Below are 24,291 nucleotides of genomic sequence, written 5' to 3' on the forward strand. Positions count from 1 at the left end.
AGCGAACATGAAATATAGCATGAAAGAGTATAGAAGAAAGCCGCAACTATAGTATACAGAGACAATGAAAATATGGCTAGGAGAGGCATGCATCCATGCATATATACTGCTCAAAATCTAAGTGATCCTCAGCGATCAATAGTCAAGATGCATCAATATCATGAAGTCTCAAAGTAGAAATACTGTCAGCTTAGTATCTCGGATGAAACATACAGTGCCATCAAGCGACCTCATGAAATCACGATGAGCCCGTCTATACTGAAGAAGTGGAGGTGCTACCCCCCTCTCGAACACCAGGTAATGCTCCAGACGCTCGCTCTGCTGAACTACCTATAGAAGCCCGGACCGCAGTGGGCTCTAACTAGAAAGCATCAAGGTAAAGCTGCAATATCCCAGGTGAATCTGCCAGTTCACCTTCCTCCATCCATTTCGCATCAAGTGATGGGTAATTTTGAAAATTTACCCACTCACTGGAATGGTAAACGGCGGGCTAGGACTAAGAGCACAGTGGACCGGTGCGGGATACGCACATTGAGAGTTGGGTGCATTGAGTTGAGACGAAATTGTGTGAACATAGGGAATGACCGACAAGAGAGAGTGAGGTTTTGGAAGGCCCTCATTCTACACATATCGAGAGCCTTGTGAATTGTTTGGTACTGCACCGGGACTCCAAGAAGGAGCCCGAGGGGTCAAGCATGCCGACCTTGTGCCAAAGGCTGCTAACCATCCAAGCCCTTGTGCCAATATATAGCCTAGGCCGTGGCTGAATACAGCCCGAATGTTGTTTACCCCTTGGATCTCTCTCTAGATGGTGTCTCTCAAACTTAGCCATAGGGCCTTCCACCCTAGGACTAGCTATGCCAACCCTTGGTTAGCCAAGGATGCAACCATTAAAATATCTCCCTCTCCAAGTCAACTACCATGATCTTCTTCACCAAACCAGAGACTAGGAACTGACCTTCACAATTGACATTTGAACTCACCACCTAATCATTTCCAGCTCACCCTCCAACACATAGAGGCCATGGGTAAGGTCTATGACATGACACTACCTAATCGACATCCGCATCCCATACCACAGCATTCCCTCTACTAAGAAGGCATTTGACTAGCTTGCCAGAAAGCCATGCTTATGGCCAAGATTCACAATCCTGGTACTGATCCCTCTTCTAGATGGTAGTTCTTGAATGTAGCCATAATCCTAGGACTAGCTACCGGCAAACCATGGTTATCCAAGGATGTAACAGTGTGTTAGACAGGCCTCTTTGCTATTTGCTTGCTAAACATTTAGCATTTCCTCTCACAAGGAAAGACAAACTAAGGACTCAGGAGGTCTGCAACTTTATGTGATAGATGCTGCCTGTCATTTGTGCTTCGTTGTTTGCTTGCGATTCATCAAGCTAGAGCAGACATAATCATTGCTTCTACCAAGATTCACAATCCTGGTACTGATCCCTCTTCTAGATGGTAGTTCTTGAATGTAGCCATAATCCTACGACTAGCTACCGGCAAACCATGGTTATCCAAGGATGTAACAGTGTATTAGACAGGCCTCTTTGCTATTTGCTTGCTAAACATTTAGCATTTCCTCTCACAAGGAAAGACAAACTAAGGACTCAGGAGGTCTGCAACTTTATGTGATAGATGCTGCCTGTCATTTGTGCTTCGTTGTTTGCTTGCGATTCATCAAGCTAGAGCAGACATAATCATTGCTTCTACTCTATGGAGCCCACTGACGAGTCTGATACAAAAGATGAGATCGTTTTATCTTGTCAGCATGCAGTTGACCATATTCCTAGCAAACAATACTTTTCCTGCTTAGAGTGTAGACGTTGGATTCTATACTTTGTATTGCATTCTTTACTTTTGAATAGGCCCTTCAAGCCTTTGAGAGAGATTATTAACAGTTTTACCTTATTACTCTCAATGCACATGTGAATTTGTATGCGTCTAAATATCAATTCTCTAGGATAAAGATACAATGGAGTATACTCTTAATATGTGTATTGCAGGCAAGGATGCACCTATGCAATGTATGTCCATATGCCCAAAACTAACACATCTTCCCTTCAAGGAGCAGTCTGATGAAATAACCTACTGTGTAGAAGGTCAAATAGTGTCCCATTTGGTGTGTACTCAAACACCAGCATTCTTGTAAAAGGTTCATCTTCAGAGCAATAACCTATTAGCTTCACCACATGTTTATGGTTGATCCTTGCCAGCCTGTTTACCTGCACCACAAGTTGATTATCACAACCAATGTCAAAGAAATACAGGGGTAATCAAACTTATTGAGCCAGAAGATTGAAGGTAATCAGAAAAAGGGATGGAAGAGTTCATGAAAAGAAATTATGACAGACCACCTTATTAACAAAGCAAATTTCTGAATCACGCGACCAGGTCATGGCACATGTCCGAACGTTTGTGACTGCAATTTCTGTGCCATCAGACAATGTTCCTTTAAAGACTATGCTGTCAATGGAAGAACCAATTATGTTGCTGAAGTCCTCACAAGCAACCTCCAGTTCTGCTCTACTTATTGCAGGAACCACTGCCATCATGTTAAATACAACATCTGCTCAAAAGAATTTTCTTTAAATTATGTTACAATATTAGCATTTGTAGAATTAATATTCTGAGCCTTACATATGTAACAATGCACACCTGCTACCAATGTCTTGGGAAGTATATCACATGAAAACGCCTTTGATGGATTAACGCTTTCAGCAACATGCCTGTGGCGGAAGAAGACAGCAATTAAGGTAAGTAAGGATATAAACGCTCCCACGGCAATTGCTGATTGTAAATGCTTCTTCCATCTTGAGTGATGGCCATGGTCTCCATAATCTTGAGGTGGAATAGGAAAAGGAGAATGAGATGTTTCTGAATATCCTGAAACATCCACATATGACACGTAAGCCAAAATTGCATGAAAGCAAAACAAGACGAAATTCTCCAAAAGTACCCAAGCTGGGATAGGACTGCTTACCACATTGCCAATTTGGCCGCTGACCCAACAATCTTCCATCAAAGCAGTTCCATTCAAAGCTCATACTAAAACAAGTATAAACAAGCCATCTATCAGATAGAAGACAATTAAATATTGGCATATGATATCTCAAACAGCTTCTAAACATCAAAGCCATTAGTGTCATCAATAAGCAGTTCCAGAGTGATGATGTTTGACTCATACATAAAAGAGCATCAGGATTACCTTGAAAGATGAAGACACAAAGGGATTTGCCCTGTGAAATAATTGTGTGAGAAATTCCCAACCGTCAAATTGTTTAATGAACACAGTGCCTTCCGGATGATGTTTGTGCCACTTCTGAAAAAGGGAGTGGATTAAACAACATTGTAAGACCACCAGAGGGATCGAAATCCCTCTCTCTCTCTCTGATATTCAATAAGAGATTAAGGAACATGAAGCCAGACATGGCTATGCAATGAAAATTAGAATAGGAGGGCTCCTTGACGGCTGGTACAAAGCGGAGGACTCTTTCAGTGAGACCTTAGCACATGCCAAATCAGCCATGCCTAACATTGAATGGACGGTTGACGATGATGAAGATGCTAGAGAAACTAGTATCCTACATTCTTGAAGACAACATTTTAACTCGTGAGATTTACGGATCAAGCTTCTTTACAATCTTAAAAGTTGAAAGGGTCCAAGCTATGGATAGCTGAGGAACTCACATGGGCTCAGTTGAAAATAAGGCAACGGAATAAGGCTACTAGGAAGGATGGAAAATGGGCAGTATAGCGTGACAGCGTAGCACTCATCATGGAGTTTAAAACCAAATGAAAAGACTCTCACGCTGATTATGTTTTGATTTTCAGACTATAATGTAGGTACTGTAGTTTTTTTGTTTGCAATCCTTGGGACCTGCCATGTGCCCTCCCTAAGCAGATGGTTTTTTGCTGTCCCATAGACCTATTGGTCGCCTGTGGACATTAATAGACTTTCTTTCTTTCTTTCTTTCTTTCTTTTTTGTATTTCATTGGGATCTCCGTAGTCTTGAGCCCTCCGCCAACATTCAAAAACCCGTTGCAGTGATGCCGGTACCTGCACCATGCTACCATCCTCTCACATGGGTTCAGACATTTTATGTACTAGTGTTTCTATGTTTACGTTGCACTCGTCTTGAGTGTAGATGGCTGCTTAGAGGCTCCAGCCATTCAGCTCATTGTATCTAATTTTTTCAGTCTCATAGACCCTTTGGTCTTTCGAAGACTTTTAATAAACTTTCTTTCTTTCTTTCTCACATGCGCGTTCGTGCATACCTTTGCGTGCGTGCGTGCGTGGGTACTACTGGGCACTTTGGACTCTATGGATGGACATAAATCAGCTTTCAGACTCATTTGATTGATCATGATGTATATATGGCTTATACTGAGATTTTCCGTTGAGTAGTAGTTACTCCGCTTTTGGAGTAACAATGAATGTAATTATTTTCACAGCAATAAAATATTTCTTCTTAAAAAAAAAAAAAAAAAGTGTGTGTGTGTGTGTGGCCTAGGTCCATTGATCATGTTTACTAAGACAGATTTTACATCTTTCATGTCTGTCTTTATGGAAATCTTCTGGCGATCCAAACATGGCAGAAAAAGTCTCAGGTTGCTTTCGATGCATCACATTTGTTCTCCCAAGATACATGGTGGATTGAGCATCACGGATATTCATGTGCATATTCTTGCCCACAAGGGAAAAATGTTGCTGCAATTTCAGCAAGGTGATCAGCCTTGGGTTCTTATGATTAGGACTCTGGTCACTCATATCAGTATTTCTGCGTTTGGTCATTGGCAACTCGATCAATGGGATTTCTTTTTTGGCTGCACTGATGACACTTTGCCTGGCTACCCTTTTGTCTCTTGCTTGCTTCTTGACTAGAAGCATGTTCTTTCTCGTCTGGAATGGAATGGACAGCAATCTTTGCTTGGGAATTCTTTGAGAGCTGAAAGCATTCACTGGTCGAAAGTCTTTCAGCCTCCCTTGGCTTTACAGGAACCTCGACGTTCCTACTTTGTCTCGCTTTAAGGCATCACCTTGGTTGCTGATGTTATAGATGATGCTGGTACTGTGCTCCCCTTTTCTCTAGTAGCCACTACATATGGATTGGGCTCTCATTATCGTCCTTTCTGGTGACAAATTACTTCTATGCTTTCACTTTTTGTTCCGATTCCTCCTTTGGAACTCCAAGACCGGCTGGAAGATTGGACTTTGACTTCTCCAGGGTCCTCTTCTCGTCCTTTGAGGCTATCTCAGATTACTAGCATTATATAAAATCCTTTTGCCTCAACCTTGGGTTTGAGAGAGAGGTGATTCTGTATGGTGAATGCATCGCCCAGCCAAGTGGTGGAGGAAAAGATTACAGCAACTTTGAGCCTATAAAGTACTGCTTCGGCAACAGGTTTTCTTTTGGCGAGCTCTTTTGGGAGTGTTTCAATCTGGACAGCTATTAGCTCATCAACACATTGCTCCTGCACTTTGCCACAGATGTTCTGCTTCTTCGGAGACTATGCCTCACTTGTTTTGGCATTGTCCGTGCTCTCGTGAATTTTTTTATCTGCTTCAACAGCGCCTGCGAGCGAGATTCCCACCTGTTCCGTTTGGGAAGTTCTTATGGCTATTTGGGTTTCATCCATCAAGACCAGAGTTTCATCTTTTCTTCGTTTGGGTTCGATACTGGGCACTATGGACTTTATGGACATATAGGAATTCTAAAGTCTTTGGTGATCCTACTTTTTCTCTGTTTGGCTTTTTTAGGCGTTCTCTACAGCAATCTTTCTTTGATTGCTTGCAGACCCGCTGCATAGATCATGAGGTCTTTTTGGCATATACTGAAATTCTCAGTTGATGTAATTGTAACATCTTGTTTTGAGGTTGCTACTCATATAATATAATCAATTGAAGATTTCACCCAAAAAAAAAAAACTGTGTGTATGGCCTAGGATTGGCAGTTACTGTTCATATATCCCCTATCAGTCATTTTGCATCTGCTTGCCCTGTGTATAGGGGATTCCTGTTATTGTGTTGATTCTGGCCACCTCAACTCCTTTTATGTTGTCCTAAAAGCACATGTATTGTATGCATTTTGAATGAAATTAAGTATGGACATGTTCACATATTATGAACTGTAGATCTAATTTTTCGAAAGGATGCATAGCACCCATGCAAAGTGACTCATATATTATAGACAACAAGCATGGGTGCAGGGGAGAAGTCCAAATAACAAGCCACAAATCCAAGTCAAATAGGTATAAAAAAGAAAGAGACCGTTTATAGTCCTATAAATTGGGATGATTTTGTAAAAAACTTTGGAACAAGTCTGTTTATCACCTGAATCCACAAATCGTGATTCAGTTACCCTTGGTCAACAAATGAAAGCTCTTCAAAGATTTTGGCTCAAACATTTAATGACAAGTGTGCCGAAAGGCAAGCTCAACAGTACAATGAAAGTTATAGGCCATTGTCTATTGCTGGCCTCCCCAGTTAGGTATGCCCGAGAGGCAAGCTTCTCTTGTGTGGAGGATGTCAACAGTTCAAGTCCGCTTATCTCCAACCTGTTCATATCCACTATGCTCATGTACTTTGGAAATGAAATCGAGAAACAGTGGGAAAAACTGTGTCCTCTACATCCCGTGAATCCTGGTTAATGAATGAAATCTCATTCTGAGTGTGCTGAAAGAGAGCTCAACAGTACAATGAACATTGTAGGCCATGTTTCGGGGAGAGTCACTGACTATCGCCAGCCTACCCCAAGCACATAGGTCTGAAAGTTGGTAGCTTATTGTGGCAGATGTCAACGGTTATAACTAGCCTGTTCTTATTCACTATACACATACACTTTGGAAACAGAAAAGGCCTGTCCCAAAAGCATGCAAACTATAAATTTAACAACAATGCAGATAAGGCAACAAGAAACTACTCTTTATCTATAGAGAAGGCACATGAACAAGGATCTACATGAGTATAGCTTTTTCTGCATAAGTTCAAGGGTCAATCATCCAACGAAATGATCCACACTTGTAAAACAAAGTTAAGGTTGTCACTTGCTACTATGCAAATCTCCAAGGGCTACATTCTCTAGTTATTTAAATACAATACTTGTCATGGTCATTGGCTTCTCTAAAAATTCTTGTATGACCTGATGGAAAAGAACTAAGGAAGAGGTGAATAGTCTAACTATTTTGCAAGCAAAAGTAGAGAAGAAAACCGAGCACAAAAAAACGATGTTGAAGGTCATCGCAGAAGACGGCAACATGAATTGATGAACGTAGGTGAGATTAGTAGGTTTTACAATTATTTTTTGTGTTATCATTGTGAATATAAGGAACTGAAAACTTTGATTGAAACAACTTCACCATGGTCTAAAGCAGTGATGTAATATTGAAAAAAAATGTAAAATATATGTGTAAGGATGGAACCGGCAACTTTATAGCAGCAAGTGTAGTTATGAAGGCAGGGTTGAATGAGACCTAGGTACAAATACAAATCAAGAAAGTTAGGAAGCAATGTGCACACTAGACACAAATGAACACCATTTGAAAACACCAAGATCAAATGACCATAAAAGCGCACGAATGTTGTAGAACCAAGCGAAGGACATTCGAAGGCGCAGGAGCTTTCTATTAGGCACAAAAAGTTGACTGCAAAAAGCACAAACCACCACCTGGGATCTTGGATGAATAGTTACCAGGGTTAAAAGTAGAATAATGTTGAGGGCTTCAAGGTGCAATGATCGAACAAAAGAATAACATTTTTTCTTGTAAGGCATATTCACCAAGGGTTTCTCTCAAATGTAAGATATTAAAAGGTGCACTTAGGATGTGGAAGGAATAGACTAGGCTGCGCCCAGTGGCTGATACCTGATGGAGGAGCTGCTCGGTGAGCTCCCTCCCTCTGCCTACGGCGGCCTGTTTGCTCTCCCGCTGCCCGCCCTCCCTCCCTCCTTGCCTCGCCCTCGCCCTCGCGCTTGCTCCGCCTTGCCCCTCCCCCCTCTCCGCTCCGCCCTGCCTTCCCCACTCCACCTCTGCCTCCCCTTGCTGCCATCTCCCCCGCTCCACCTCCGCCCCCCCGCCCGCTGCCTTCCCCGCTCCGCCCCTACCTTGCTGCTCCCCCGCCCCCGCTCCCCCCCCTCCTTCCGCCTCCTTGCCTCCCCTCCTTGCCGCCTCGCACCTCCTCCCGCCCTTCTGCCCTCCCGCCAACGCGCCCCCCCCCGCCATTCTGCCTCCTCCCACCTTCTTCTTCTCCTCTTCTCCCGCCTCTCCCGCCTCCTTCCATGTCTTCATTCCTTCCTCCTCCTCCCCTTGCTCCCTCCTTCCTCCCCTGCCCTCTCCTTCTCTCTCCTCTGCCTCTCCGCTTCGTCCCTTTTTCATTTGCCTCCCTGCAGCAGGAGCATTCGTGTTTGTTACAATGAAAGAAAATCTTGGTGGTGACCTTTGGTCTGGCCAGAGGGGCTCTATGGCAGCACCCTCGACTCCCACAGCCGTTAAGGTTCCTCTTTCCCAAGTTGACAAGCAATAGGTACAGCAGGCAATCCAGTCCCTCCAGGACAAGGTGCTTGTGGGCCTCACGCCTACACGGCGATAGGTGCGAGAGTGGATCCAGGCGAGCTTGACATTGGAGGGCGACCACATCCAGGAGGTCACCATCTATGGACGAGGCGTTTTTCTCATCCAGTTGAGCTCCCCTGACACCGCCTCGACACTTGTGGAGGAGAGCCCCATTCTCCTTGGCCCGCACCTTGTCTACCTCTTTCCTTGGTATCATGGGTTCACAGTGGAGGACATGGATACGACACACCATGTTCCATGGTTTTCGGTTACACTCCACTTCCCAAGGCTCCCCAAGGAGTATCGAGCCATCCTACCTTCCATTGGCCAGGCATTTGGAATAGTGCTCGAGTCCCCGCCAGAGATGGCCGCCTCTGTTCTAGCAGATGATGGAGTTCCTAGGATCAGACTCGTGGTGGAGAGCCCGGAGTCCCTCCCAGAGCTGATCCTTCTCGAGACCCTGGAAGGGGGCACACTTCGCCAGAGAGTGGAGATCTCTAGGTTACCAGGCCAGTGTCTTCGATGTAGACATATGGGTCACCTCGCCAGAGATTGCCCTCGTGGCCTCCCTCGTGCGCCTCCCCCCCCTCCTCCACAAAGTAGGCAGAGTCAGCAGGCCCGAGTTCAGCGCCCTCTTAGGCAGGAGTAGCAGGAGTCTCAGACCCCATGGGTTACCCCCTCAGAAGGGAGCTGGACATAGGTTAAAAAGAAAAAGAAACCAAGCAAGCAGGCACGCAAACGCCGCAGACAGAGGACCAACTGCAGGGAGAGGGACAGGGTTGACCGAGAGGCCTCGAAAAAGGAACAGCAGGAGCCACCTCCCCCCGCAGCAGAGGCCACTATCCATCCAGTCGATCCTCCAGCTTTGGAAGTTCAGCCTCCACACCCACCCTTGCAGCAGCAGAGAGCCCAAGGAGCTCCAGATGCGGCGATGGCGGAAGCCGTAGATGCTAGCCCGATGAGGATCGTGGAGGAGCCGATCCAAAGCCTCGATGAGCTTGATCAGTAGGGGGGGCCTGTGGTCGCCCTTTTCCCTCCTCCTCCCCCAGACCCCTCCCCCTCCTCCCCTTCACTTCCCCCTCCCCCCCTAGGGTTCCCCCCGCCCCCTCCCCCCCCCCCCCCCCAGCCCCCCCTTCTATGGTCACCCTCATCACCCGCCCCCTGCCCTCTGTCCACCGCGTCCCCACCCCTCACTCTCCCGCCGCCCCCCTCTCCGCTTTAGTAGCAGCTTCTTTCGCTTCGACACCCCTGCCATCAGGCAAGGGAACGACGATGCCCCCTTCTACTTCCTCATCGCAGTAGCAGGTCTGCTCACAGAGGGATCCTGAGGGACAAGGCTCGTCTTCCCAGCCAGCAGCTCCCAACTTCCAGCCTGGGCGTCCCTTACCGCAGGACTTCTGGAGGTTAGGACCCTGGAACTATCTGGAGATTCCGGACTCATACCCTCTACCATTGGAGGTCACGCTCATGGTCCTTCAGCCTGGAAAGGGGGGGTTTGATCAGTGCAGGGGGATCTCAAACACACCCCGTTTGGAGATTTTCGTTTGCCTCCACAGGGTTGGAAAAGTGGTCCCCGGAGGTGTCTGGTGCTATTTTGGGTAATCAGATTATGCTCATGATGGACGAGTGGATAGCACCACAAGGACTAGATCTTTGGTACGCCCATGGCGTGGAGGTGAGCTTTTAGCTGAGCTTCACGTGCGAGGAGCCAGTGTGTGGTTTGGCGACAGGAGTTATCAGATTGCCGATGGAGGCAAAGGTGGAGCATGCACACTTCTGGCCCCTCCAGACGTGCGCGGAGTTGTTCGGGGTGGAAGCCTCCTTCATGAGGAAGTGGGCACGAAAGATCGGTATTGAGCCGGTATCCACCCTAGTACGACGCCACACAGACACTAACTACTCGCCCTCCAAACCCCCGGCAAAATCACACAAGGCAGTCTTTCTAGGATAGGCACCCACTCACAGGAGAGCCTTGTTCCCAACTCCCCCGTCCTCATGAGCTAGACAATAGTGAGCTCGAACGTACACGAGCTCCACGACCGTGTTCGTAGTCAGCTGCAGTACCTGATGCTCTGACAGGAGTTGCAGAGGGCAGTGGTAGGGCGGGCAGTGGACATCCTTATGATTCAGGAGCACATGTTTTCAGCAGCAGACATCAGACGACACCATCACCTTCTCCCAGGGAGAGGTCCAGAGGAGTGGTCTCCCACAGTAGGACGGAGCGGAGGGGTCTGCATCTCAGTCTCACAGACTTTGGCTTCAGAGGTCTATGATCAGGGCGAGCTCATTCCAAGACGGGCAGCTTGGGTGGGAGTTCGGACGGGAGAGTCCAGGATTGGAATCCTAAACATGTATGCCCCAGCGTGTAGACAACACCACCCAGCCTTTTGGAGGAGGCTGTCAGAGTGTCTTCCGAATGTTGACTCCTGGATTGTTGGAGGGGACTTTAACAACCTGGAGTTTGGGTAAGACAAGAAGGGCAGCTCCTCGTTCTCAGAGATGCCAGTAGCAGAGCGTAGTACCTGGGAGCAGTTCATTTTCATGATCAGTGGTAGAGACCCGTGGAGAGAGCCAGAGTTCAGTAGGATTCCTGGCAGCCTTCTCTTGTCCTTTGGACAAAGGAGACACGATGGATTGCTCGAGCGATTAGACCGCTTCTATGTTGGGGACTGGGCATTACATAGAGGCGGTTCTATCGGGATTTTGGCAGGTACCACGATGTGCGACCACTCTCCAGTGGTACTTCATTTGGATCAGCCCCGCTGTGGTCTCTCCCAGAAGGGGGTCCGCATTCCAAAGGACCTCTTGCAGGACGAGGAGATTCAACAGGTTATGGGAGCACTCAGAGATGACACTGAGTGAGGGTTGGGCTGCGTGGGTGGCTGATGCGATTCAGAGGAGCAGTGTGGAGTTGCAGGCTCACGCCCTTACGCGGAGGAGGACCCTTTAGGAGCGCAAGCGGGCTTTCAGGAGAGACCTCGCCTCCATCGAGAGGCTCAAGGAGCAGGACTCAGTTTCTCAGTGGCTTAGTGATAGATTGGAGAGAGCTCGTCTCAAGCTTCAGGGGACAGAGCTATGACGGGCTGAGTTCTCCTACCATTCCTCCCGAGCCTGATGGGTACAGCAGGGGGACAGGATGACGAAGCAGTTCTTTGAGACCACTGGGCCCCGATCGACCGGCACACAGCGTCTTCGGGACTCGCAGGACATCATGCACACTGACCCGCAAGAGATTCTTGACATGACCACCGAATTTTATAGCCAGCTCTTTCAAACAGAGAGGATGACCCCAGCTGGTCTTGTGGCCCGAGTGCTAGTTTGGAATCATGTTTCAACAGTAGTCTCGCGGGACTTATGCAGCAGACTTGAGGAGCCTTTCATAGATGAGGAGCTCTGGGAAGCCCTCAAGGCTCTCCCGACCCAGAAGTGCCCGGGGGAGGATGGCTTGACTCTGGCCTTCTTCCGGAACTTCTGGGAGATTATCTCCACCCCTTTCCGTTTAGCTTGCCAGGAGATTTTCGACACACGCCTTCTCCCTCAGTCCTTGTGCAGGGGGTGGATCTGTTTGATCCCGAAAGGGGGAGATAGGTCAGATATCTGACAGTGGAGGCCAATCACTCTGCTTGATACTGCATACAAGATCCTCGCCGAGGTCTTGAGTTTGCGGTTATGGACTCATCTTACCGATATCATCCACGACACACAGACTGGGTTTGTCCAGGAGCGCAGCATCCTGGCCAACATCTTCATGTTCTGGGAGGCAATGGATTGGTCCAGGGAGGAGTCACAACAACTGGCCATCCTTCTCTTGGTCTTTGAGAAGGCCTACGACAGGGTGGAGTGGACTTTCCTGGAGGGCACTATGAGGAGATTGGGTTTCTCAGACAGATGGATCAAAGGAGTTTCTGCGCTTTATGTGGGGAGCTCTAGTTAGATGCTTATCGGTGGACACATGGGCAAGGCCTTTCCTCTCTCTCGCTCGGTCCGCCAAGGCTGCCCCCTCGCTCCCTTCCTCTTCTTGTTTGTGGCGGAGGCTTTGGGCTACTACTTGAGATCACAGGTGGCAGGCCTCACAGGGTTGAGGCTCAGAATCAGTCAGGAGGAGCTGCTAGACTCTGAGTTTGCAGATGACGACCTTGTACGTAGAGAGCACCACAACGAGCTTGTAGAGAGTCAAGGGAGCCCTGGCTGAGGCCTTGGGTGCACGCATCAATTGGACAAAACCATAGGTTTCTTCATAGGCTCTGAGAAGACACACGAGATTCGAGAGTGGGGGAGAGACTTTGGCTTTCGCTAAATACTGCGGGGCCAGATAGCGAGATATCTCGGATGCTAGGTGGGTACTGATATTACAGCACAGCAGCAGCTGGGTCAGAGGAGTTCCAGCGCTATACGCAGAGAGCTCTAGTCAGATGATTATCGGAGGACACACAGGTGAGGCCTTTCCTCTCTCTCGCTCGGTTCGCAAGGGCTGCCCACTAGCTCCCTTCCTCTTCTTGTTTGTAGCGGAGGCTCTGGGCTACTATTTGAGATCACAGGTGGCAGGTCTCACAGGGTGGAGGCTCCCAATCAGGTAGGAGGAGGAGCTCCTTGACTCGGAGTTTGCACATGACACGGCCTTGTATGTTGAGGGCACCACAGCGAGTCTAGAGAGAGTCAGAGGTTCCTTGGCTATCTATTGTGAGGCCTCGGGGGCACAGATCAATTGGACGAAATCCATAGGCTTCTTCACAGGCTTTGAGGAGACACGGGAGATCCGTGAGTGGGGGAGTGACTTTGGTTTCAGATGGATACCGCGGGGCCAGGCAGCAAGATACCTTGGATGCCAGGTGGGTATTGACATTACAGCAGAACAACAGATTGCCCTGGTCCTTGAGAGTGTTCGGCGCAAGCTTCTCTATTGGAGCTCAGTTCTCCCTCACAGGTCGCGCCTTAGTAGCAAACCAGGTCCTTCTTGCCACTGCCTAGTATATTGCCTCCTGTTGGTGCTTTCACAGAGGATGCATTGGGCAGCTCCGATGGGTATCATTGATCCGGAGATGCAGAGCAGGGCCCTTCTAGGCAAGCTGGTGGTTCGTGGCCTCACCCCAAGTGCCGACCTTGGAAGGTCCTCTTACAGAGAGGGCTTCTGAGGAACACCCCATGCACTGGGGGGCAATGGCAGCCTTCACATAGATGGATCTTCTCAGAGGACCCCTTACGGAGAAGGGCTCCCCCCTGATGAGGAGTCTTCACAGGGTTTGGCAGAGACTAGCAGGGGGTCTCCGCCCAGATGCAGAGAGGAGTTTGAGCGTCAACCCCTTATGTGGCACCCAGAGGTCAGAGATTAGGACGGACGTATGCTTGGGCAGCGGACTCACATTGGTTGGGCACAGTGGGATAGTGGTCCAGTAGGGTCTTTTGGTCGCTGGAGTAGACTACCTATGGAGGCAGAGGCGAGGCTTGACGTCCTAGCGCATCTGAGAGGGGCAGGGCAGCGGATGGGTAAGATCAACTTAGCCATTCCTAAGTCCTGGTGGGAAGGACTTCACATTTAGAGAGACAGCAGATGATTGGGGCAGTTTTCCCGTACTGGTGTTCCCTTGATGATTTTGTTGTAGCGCGGCAACACGCACCCCAGCTTCTTCCGTGTAGGACCTGGAGGCCTACTTCAGCCCCTCACTGGGAGTGACCCTGAGATGGATGGGAGTCTTGACGGGATACACTGGCAGACGATCAGAGTGGTAGGATGTTACGCTCTAGCCGAGGTAGCATGACCTCGGAAGAATCAGTCGACATTTCCCTTATAGGATCTATCTTTGTAATATATGTGTTTGCGCTTTATGTAAATGATCGGGAGGGATTAATGTCAAGGTCCTAGGTGAGGGCTGATAGCACCGGACTAGATAGATCTAAGACCAGGGGCCTAGTGCAAAGAATGTGCCTAGGGGCAAGGAATTAAATGCATCCCAAGAGAGGGGTGAAATGTTGCATTAGAAAGGCCCTATATGGATGACATGTGGCATCTAGATCTATCTAGGGAATTGGGGTCTGTCAAGGCTTGTGAGTGAATGAAGAATTGTGATTTTACGTGATTTTTGTTATGGTTCTCTCTCTCATGCTGGAAGCTTTGGCAGTTTGGCTGGGTGGACAAGAGAGGTGCTACTCCCGTGATCGGAACTAGAGACTAAGTTAGAAAAGAGTGGTAACATTTTGGTATCAGAGCGGAAGGTTGGAAGAAAAGGTAGAATCGACGAACGGGCTGGTGGAGCGATTCGTCGAGGGTTGTGACAGGTGACGCTCACGTGCGGACCTGCGTATTGGCGGGGTGCTGGATTACCATGAGGGCAAGGGTCCGTCTGACGATCGCGTCAGTTGGTATTACGATTGCGTAAGCTGGACGGAGCTTCTTTGGAGAGAAAGCGAACGAAGAAGTTGCTGACGAGCGACGAAGGATAGCAGATTCGCCATTCTTTTACGTACGCGTCCGAAAAAGGTGCCTAGGCACTTGAACGATCGCCTGGCGTGGAGCGTAGACCGTGTCACGACGCCTTTTGGGAATTCAACGGAGACGTGGTGACGAATGGCTTCGGGTAAAATTGGTGTGGGCATCGCTGAAGGCACGGCGCCAATCGGAGAACTACCGACTACAAAGGGTAGACCAGGCCCGTAGGTGATAACAGACAGTCGTGCAGGCTGCAAGCTGCAGAATTCGAATTCCAGGGGGCCTTCTACCTATTTTCCCTTTTGGGTTTGGATCAAAATTCATAGACCAGGAAGGTTCTTTGTCATTTCTGTCGATTCTGTGTTTTTTTCCCTGGTTGGTTGCTGATACTCCGTTTGCGTGAAAAGCGACAAGTATGCATAGAATTTAATGCTGTAGTAAGGATAGACTATGCTTGAGAATATGCCTGTGGGCTTCAGTCAGAGTGAAATGCAGTAGTTTCCCTAGTATAGGGAAAGGCGGGATTGAATATATATGCCTGTGTCAAATACGTAATCAGTGTGCATGTTAGATTGCAGGAGTTCCCTAGTATAGGGAATTGTGTTCGGAGTGTCAGTACCCTGAATTGTGTCGGCTTGTGATTACGGTGTTCTAGGGGTGTTTTAAAAAAAAAAAAAAAAAAGGAAAACCCAAGACAAAACACCTATTGAACTAAATGGAAGCAGAAGAAGGAGCTTCCAGGAGGGACCCTGGTGAATCAGGAGTCCGGCCGACCCAGCAGGGATCGCGCCCAGTAGCTCACACTTTATCTGGCAGAATTGCATTGTTGGAGGATGCCTTACAACAGTTGTTAGCGCAGCAATTACAAGCCAATGCAGGGCAGTCCGAACTTAGGAGAGCACTACAGAGTATGTCTGCCAGACCTTCTCGAGAGGAGAAGGGAAAGGCTCCAATGGAACCGGAGTCTAGTGTTCATACGGTCGAGCCTAGGAAGGCTAAAGTGCCAATTATTGCCAATTACAGACCGGAAAAGTATTCTGGTCGGATGAACGACCGTAGTTCTGATGTCATTGAGACCTGGCTACACAAATGGGACGAGGCGTTCGCCATTTGTGAGATCAGAAATGACATCAAAAAGATCCGCGAGGCCACCCATATGTTTAGTGAGGCAGCGGATCGGTGGTGGATTAAGCAACAAAAGGATGGCATAGCATCCACTACCTGGGAGGGGTTTAAAAGAGAGTTCAGGAAACACTTCTTACCTCCTGACGAGGCATCCCGAGCTTGGGATCAATATAGGAACCTGCGTCAGAGAAATTTATCAGTGGCAGAACACACTGATAAGTTTCGAGAGAGTGTAATGAAGGTTGACGAACCCCTGCCTCAATCAATCCAAGTGAAAGATTTCATATTTGGATTGAATGACCGAATAAAAATGGAAGTTCGGGCTAAGTACGCGAACACGCTAGATGATGCAATAGCTATAGCCTTGAACTACGAGGATGCCAAAGGCAGCAAGCCAAGTGGGTTTGCACAGGTTGGAACCCAGTATGGGTATCCAAAGAAATCTGGGTTTAAGAAGAAGTGGACTAGTAAAGGGAGTGGTTCGCAGCCGAGTGGTCAAGCCAAGCAGGTGAGACCGGCTGAAACTCCTAAACCAAGTACCACCATTGGAGTGAAGAGAAAAGTAACTCCAATGGCAGCCCGGGCTTGGTCTAAGTCTCCCTTGAACCCGGAACAAAGGGAAAAAGCGAGGAGAGAAGGCTTATGCTTTGGTTGCCTTCAACCTCATCAGTGGAGAGATTGTCCACGTAATAAAGATCGTCGGATGGCTGAGATGGTGATCTCAGAATGCGACGTGGAGATGCAGGGAAGTCCCAGAGCGGAAGAGATGCAGATTCAGCTAGCGGGATCTTCTCAGAGGTTAGTACCTTGTTTGTTATGTGTGTCTGTTGCTAAGTTAGTGACGAGTGCACCTGATAACATCCTATCTAAGCCCGCAGCAACGGGGTATACAGCCTTCAATGATACGGAGTTAATTAGAATGAAAGGGCAAGTGGCCAGTCATGATGTCATTGTGTTGTTTGACTCCGCGTCAACTCACAATGTGATTAACTCCAAGCTCGTGAAGAGGCTGAGATTAAAGACAAGTCCATCTGACTATGCGTATACAGTCAGGATGGCTGATGGAAGTTCAACTGAAGTATGGGACCAAAGGGTTACCCAGTTGGAGCTTCGGATTCAGGACTATGCTGAGAAGCTTGATTTTGAAATAACCAAGCTTGCTCATGCGGATATAGCCCTGGGAATGGCGTGGCATTCTAGGAAGAATCCAGCCATTGATTGGAAAAAGCACGTATATCAATTCAAGATGAATGATGTGCTTTATGTCTTGCGAGGTGGAAAAGATATACCTCAAGGACCGTTGGTTTCCGTAATGGAAATCAGAAAGGCTCAAGTAGAGTTTTTATACCTTTGCACCGCATCGGTAGAGTCGGTGAATGATTCTTCGACTAGCACTGATGTTACGCAAAGTGATGAGATGGCCAAGCTGGCTAATCTTATAGCAAAGGAGTTCTCTGAATGCTTTAGGGATGAACTACCTTATGGGTTACCTCCAGAGCGGAAAGTTCAGCATAAGATTGAACTGATCCCGGGGGCGGAACCTGTAAATAGACCTCCCTATAGAATGAGTTTTACTGAAGAAGCGGAGGTGCGTAGGCAACTGGAAGAATACCTCAAGTTGGGGCAGATTCAACCAAGTTTCTCACCTTTTGCTTCACCAGTGATATTAAAGAGGAAAAAGGATGATACGTTTCGCCTCTGTATAGATTACAGAGCATTGAATAATATCACTGTTAAGCACAGGTATCCGATGGCTCGGATTGATGATTTGCTAGATGCATTACATGGAGCCGTGATTTTCAGCAAGATAGATCTTAAGTGCGGCTATCATCAGATCCGGATTAGAGCCGAGGATGTGCATAAAACCGCTTTTAGAAGCAGGTTTGGTCATTATGAGTTTTTGGTAATGCCCTTCGGACTTACCAATGCTCCAGCGACCTTCGTCATGCTTATGAACGACTTACTACGACCGTATATCGGAAAGTTCGTAGTACATTTTATTGACGATATCTTGATATTCAGTAAAAGTGTTACTGAGCATTATGAACACTTAAGAATAGTGTTCAGTACTTTGAGGAAAGCCAGTCTTTACGTGAATAAAAAGAAAACTATACTGTGTATGGTTAGGCTCGAGTACTTAGGATTCATAATTACTCCACAGGGGGTAGAAATGGATCCGAAGAAAGTGGCTGCGATACTGACTTGGCCAATCCCTCAGAGTCTGACCGCGTTGCGATCATTCTTGGGATTTGTCCAGTTTTATAGAAGGCATATCAAAGGATATTCCGGAATAGTATCGCCATTGACTGATCTGACCTCAGATAGAGTACCTTTTATTTGGGGACAGAATCAACAGGAAAGTTTTAACACCATAAAACAAGCTGTGGTCTCAGGACCGGTGTTAAAAATAGTTGATCCCCAGAAACCGTTGTTCCTAGAAACCGATGCAAGTGGCATTGCGGTAGGAGCAGTCCTCCTTCAAGAGGGAAGGCCAGTAGCCTTCGAAAGCAAGAAGCTTTCTCCCTCTCAAAGGAATTGGCCAACTCATGAATTGGAGTTGTATGCTGTTATCCATGCTTTGAAAACATGGAGGCATTATCTGTATGGTTCAGAGTTTTATGTGGATGTGGATCATGATACTCTGAAACATTTCTGTAAACAGCCTGACTTGAGGGGCCGCCAAGCTAGGTGGGCAGAGCTCATGCAGGAATTTAATCTAACGATTCGGTACCGAAGAGGAAGAGACAATAAGGTAGCTGATGCGTTGTCTCGCATTATGCACAACCTGAGTTTCACGGTATTAGAGAGTGCTCTAATGACCGAGATCAGAGAAACTCAGAAGGTGGACGAGTTTGTCCAGAACTTATGGCCTAAGGCTCATGTGTTAAAACCCGGGGAAAATGAAAAGGATGACCTGGCATCCAGAAAAGGCCAAACTTATGCAAGATATACCATAAGGGATGGTATGCTAGTTAGAAATGGCAAGGTTGTAGTACCTGGTCAGAATGATCTCAGGCAGAGAGTCATTCGACAATGCCATGATAGCCCGTGTGCGGGACATCCAGGTGTCGAGAAGACATATGATCTCGTGAAGCGAGATTTCTTTTGGCCAAAGATGAAAAAGCATATTCATGAATATGTGACACGGTGTTTCTCGTGTCAAGTAAGTAAGGCCGAGTGGGTGAAGCCACCCGGACTTTTACAACCCTTGGAAATACCACTAAGTAAGTGGGAGAGCATTTCCATGGATTTTATTGTAGGGTTACCTGCAACACAAGGAGGGTATAATTCTATCCTTGTGGTGGTTGATCGTCTAACCAAGATGGCTCACTTCATTCCGACTAGAGAGTCTGTTAGTGCCCCGCAAGTAGCGGATTTGTTTATTAGACATATTTTTCGTCTGCATGGATTGCCTAGATCCATAGTGTCAGACAGAGATGTCAGGTTTACCGGTCACTTTTGGACTGCGGTATTTGAGACACTAAGGACTGAGTTGGGAATGAGTAGTGGGGATCATCCTGAGACGGATGGTCAGACGGAGAGAGTCAACCAGACTTTAGAGGATATGCTGAGGGCATATGTGTCATTGAGGCAACATACATGGGACAAGTGGTTGCCATTGTTGGAGTTTGCCTACAATGATCGGAAACATTCATCTACTGGGTTCAGTCCGTTTGAGCTGAACTATGGTTATAGGCCAGCCAATCCAACTATAGTTGGAGTACCTCAGAAAGTGCCTAGTGCCGCGAACTTTGTAGTTCAGATGCGGGAGATGCTAGCACTTGCGAGAGCTAATATCCGTCAGGCTATGGATAGAGCCAAGGTGTATGCGGATGAAAATCGGTCTATAAGAGTATTTGAAGAAGGAGAAAAAGTTTTTCTCAGAATTCCTTCGCACTCGAAGTCGTTGACTTCAGGAGAGTGTGCTAAGTTATCACCTCGATACTGTGGGCCGTGGTTAATTCTAAAGAGAATAGGCAGTGTAGCCTATAAATTAGAATTGCCACAGGGGTGTAAGGTGCACCCGGTTTTTCATGTTTCACGTTTAAAGAAATTTTTACATACTGGTGACTCACTAATCGAAGGTGTGGTTTTGTTTCAGGAGATAGAGGATATTGCAAGGCGCAAACCAACAAGAATCCTGGACCGAGGAACAATGCAAATACGAAATCGGAAGATACCCACGGTGTTGGTTGCATGGCATGGTCAGCCTCTATCCGAAGCTACCTGGGAATCCGTATATCAGTTGCGGAGAGTGTTCCCAGACTTTATCATCGAGGACGCTGATGTCTGAAGAGGGAAGGAATGTTACGCTCTAGCCGAGGTAGCATGACCTCGGAAGAATCAGTCGACATTTCCCTTATAGGATCTATCTTTGTAATATATGTGTTTGCGCTTTATGTAAATGATCGGGAGGGATTAATGTCAAGGTCCTAGGTGAGGGCTGATAGCACCGGACTAGATAGATCTAAGACCAGGGGCCTAGTGCAAAGAATGTGCCTAGGGGCAAGGAATTAAATGCATCCCAAGAGAGGGGTGAAATGTTGCATTAGAAAGGCCCTATATGGATGACATGTGGCATCTAGATCTATCTAGGGAATTGGGGTCTGTCAAGGCTTGTGAGTGAATGAAGAATTGTGATTTTACGTGATTTTTGTTATGGTTCTCTCTCTCATGCTGGAAGCTTTGGCAGTTTGGCTGGGTGGACAAGAGAGGTGCTACTCCCGTGATCGGAACTAGAGACTAAGTTAGAAAAGAGTGGTAACATAGGATGCTTGGGGAAGAAGTGGCACATTGATCCTCCCAGTATCTCAGAGCAGGATGCCTCTAGATGGCGCCTCTGGCTATGGGAGGGTAGACCCCTGAGGGAGGTCCAGTGGGACCGGGGGGAGTGGTTCTGGCCCTCCAGGGGCGGCCTAGCTGAGACGATAGATGAGGTGCCTTTCTTTTCCTACACTACATGGATTGGTAGGAGACTTCAGATGGACTTGTCGAGATGGACTTCCTCGAGGGAGAGACACTGGGTGACCCAGAGAGTGCCCCGGGATGTTTGCTCCAGGTTTTGAACGTGGTTGTGGTCCAGCTTGTGGCCGAGGAAGATTTCATACTTCTTCTGGCTGGCAGCCCATGGAGGCTTGCCCATCGGCCCATGGTTGGAGCAGATGCCAGTGGAGGGGCAGTGCCATTGCTGCTCAGATGGTGTCCTGGAGACTATCCCCCACTGCCTATGGAGCTTCGTAGCACAACGAGGATCTGGATGAGATCCCTCAGTATCATGACACGCATGCAGAGTCCTCACAGAGACTACACCTGGGGGATGGTGGCTTGGTTGACAAAGGGAGCAAAAGGGAGGACACGCGTTTTAGATTGATTAGATCTCCCCAGCCTACCAGATACAGGGTTAGAGCATTCAGAGGATTGCACTCCACGAGGCAACCCCCCCTGATGCCCTAGCTCCTCCTAGGGAAGACAGTGTTTGGGAGGTGGTAGCCAGCATCACGGCTTGGAACATTTGGGTGGCTCGCTGTAGTCTTGTGATGGGAGAGCACCCGATTCCACCCTTGACTACCTTGGTTGCCATCTGGCAGGTGTCATGTGCATGGATTGGTATCTGACGTGTACTTGGTACACAAGACTAGCTCAGGTAGCATGGGGAGGCTTAGAGCTAGGTAGGCTTGATTCTCGGGTTGAGTGGCAAGGGTACGAACCAGTTATAGGTCTTCGCTATTTTTGGCACTTGGGGCCCGAGTCTATATAAGGGGCCCAGGGGTTCAGTTCTCAGAGAGCCGATGGGAGCAAGTTTCGTTCCCAGATGCTAGGTCTGATCCTGGATTGAGTCGCGGACACGCGCCTGCATCTTAGCGTAGCCCAAGGCCCAGTAGCAAATCCCAGGCTTCACAGCGCCACCTGGTGGTATGGGACACCAGGCTGGTTTGGATCTGGTTGGGAGTTCGTGCCAGTAGCTCAGCTCGTGGCTCGGAGGGAACATCTCCTGATTCGGGATCATATCCCGTAGATGTCATGGTTGGGTGGTGAGCAGCCTGCTCAGTTTCTCACGTTGTGTGTGTTCTTGTGTTTGCTTGCAGATCAAAGGTTTCATGTGCACGGATTGGTATCTGACATGTACTGGGTACGCAAGACTAGCTCAGGTAGCCTGGGGAGGCTTAGAGCTAGGCAGGCTTGATTCTCGGGTTGAGTGGCAAGGGTACGAACCAGTTATAGGTCTTCGCTATTTTTGGCGCTTGGGGCCTGAGTCTATAAAAGGGGCCCAGAGGGTTCAGTTCTCAGTGAGCCGATGGGAGCAAGTTTCGTTCCCAGGTGCTAGGTCTGATCCTGGATCGAGTCGCGGACGCGCGCTTGCATCATAGCGTAGCCCAAGGCCCAGTAGCAGATCCCAGGCTTCACAGCGCCACCTAGTGGTATGGGACACTAGGCTGGTTTGGATCTGGTTGGGAGTTCGTGCCAGTAGCTCAGCTCGTGGCTCGAAGGGGACATCTCCTGATTCGGGATCATATCCCGTAGATGTCATGGTTGGGTGGTGAGCAGCCTGCTCAGTTTCTCATGTTGTGTGGGTTCTTGTGTTTGTTTGCAGATCAGAGGTTTTAGGAGTGCTGGGACGTGTCAGTTGGTATCAGAGCCAACTCCTGAGGTTGGAACTTTTGATGCGAAAATTTTGGACGATTTCTTCCTCCAGGTATGCCCTAATTTCGAAATTTGTTGCTGCAAGATCTTGTTGGTTCATGGGTTATCGGAAGTGGTCAGGATTCAGGGAAAAGGTAGGAAGAAGGTGAGTCAAGATTTCGAAATTGCTGAAGGGAAAAGTGAGAGAGGGTTGAGGTGTAGCTAGGTGAGAGTGGAGATGAATGGAGGAGAGGCATGAGAAGAGCTGATTGGTAGGCGAGGGGATTCCGTATGCTGGTCAGGGTTGCGCAGAGGTAGGTGACGCAAGTAGGAGAGGCTGAGAGGTGCGCCATAGGCTGGAGAGGAATTCGGCCAGGCAGGGAGGTGCACCATGGGCTGGGCGGCCAGACTGTTGGAGGAGCTGTTTTTTCGAAAAAAGCACCACCCTCCAAGTTGGGAGGGTGGGGCGAAAAAAAGCAGCAACCCTCCAAAGTTAGGAGGAGTTGGATGCTTTAAAAAAAGCATCAACCCTCCAAGATTGGGAGGGTGAGCTTTTCTAGAAAGCATAGCTTCCTAGATTAGCTGCACCATCTCCTTTATAGCCTAGCAGGATCCCAAGCTCAGCCACAGCCTAAGCTAGAGTGCGCAAGAAGACCTCCTTACACTTCTACCAGATTTCGCCATCTAGGAAAGGCCACAGCCTGCGTCAGATTTTCGTACAGCCTGTGTCAGATATGGAAAATTTGATCAACTCCAGACCCTTTTCCCGGAGATCAGAAGTCTCGAACCAAGGAGGTTGTTGACACTTGGTTGCACAAGTGGCAGATACACTTCCAGTTCCACCCGTACCCAGATGAAAAGAAAATACAGCTTGCAGCCGGCTTCATGTCAGGAAAGGGTTTGTTATGGTGGAAGGAACTCCAACCTAAGCCGGTAACATGGACAGATTTCGAAGGGGTCTTCAGGAAGGAGTTCCTGATGAAGGAGGACGACTATGATATCGTAGGTAAGCTTAAAGCCCTCGATATGTCTAAGCTAAACTTGACGTTTGAAGTTTATCTTCCAAGGTTCCGAGATCTACAGACCAGGGCCACAAAGATGGATCCAGTGACCTTGTTAGGTTTCTTTGTGGATGGTTTGCCAGATTCGTACAAGTTGCAGATCAAGAACAACAAATGTACCACGTTGCAAGAGGCCATGAATTACGCGCGTATTTATGATGATACCATGGTCAGTGCAAAGGCAACTACAGTTTCCGACACGAGTGGGAAGAACAAACGGAAGTTCTTCCAGTCTACCACTGATACCGGGGAGACGAAGTCCATAAACAACGCCTCCAAGAAACACTTGACTCAGGCGAAGAATGGTCGAGCCCGTTTCCTTCGTACCTTGAAGCTTAAGAAGGAAGGACGTTGCTTCTACTACAAGGAGCGGGGCCACACCAAGAATGAGTGTCCAAAGCGCAAGAATCAAAAGCAAGCACTGGGACCGAAGCTCCAGGCGGGTCCAGGTACCAAAGCCAAGGGAGCGAACCAAGTTTCGATGACAGGTATTTCTGTAAATAT

At 48.1% G+C, this 24,291-nt stretch overlaps 1 protein-coding gene across 3 annotated transcripts in view; it reads right to left on the reverse strand.

Moving 5' to 3' along the window:
* Positions 1-24,291, reverse strand: part of LOC147880796 (putative LRR receptor-like serine/threonine-protein kinase At1g63430) — a 93,290-nt gene that overhangs the window by 4,814 nt on the left and 64,185 nt on the right. For all 3 annotated transcript variants that reach the window (XM_087371078.1, XM_087371079.1, XM_087371077.1), the window contains 5 exons: positions 3,215-3,328; positions 2,990-3,054; positions 2,665-2,892; positions 2,364-2,551; positions 2,099-2,231 (listed from right to left, as the gene is read on the reverse strand). In XM_087371078.1, coding sequence (XP_087227204.1) covers positions 2,099-2,231; positions 2,364-2,551; positions 2,665-2,892; positions 2,990-3,054; positions 3,215-3,328 — 728 coding nt within the window. The remainder of the gene's footprint in view (positions 1-2,098; positions 2,232-2,363; positions 2,552-2,664; positions 2,893-2,989; positions 3,055-3,214; positions 3,329-24,291) is intronic.

Source organism: Dipteris shenzhenensis, chromosome 32 (assembly GCF_047967505.1).
Source record: "Dipteris shenzhenensis isolate YYH24624 ecotype China chromosome 32, Dip_SZ_1.0, whole genome shotgun sequence".
NCBI classification, from domain to species: domain Eukaryota; kingdom Viridiplantae; phylum Streptophyta; class Polypodiopsida; order Gleicheniales; family Dipteridaceae; genus Dipteris; species Dipteris shenzhenensis.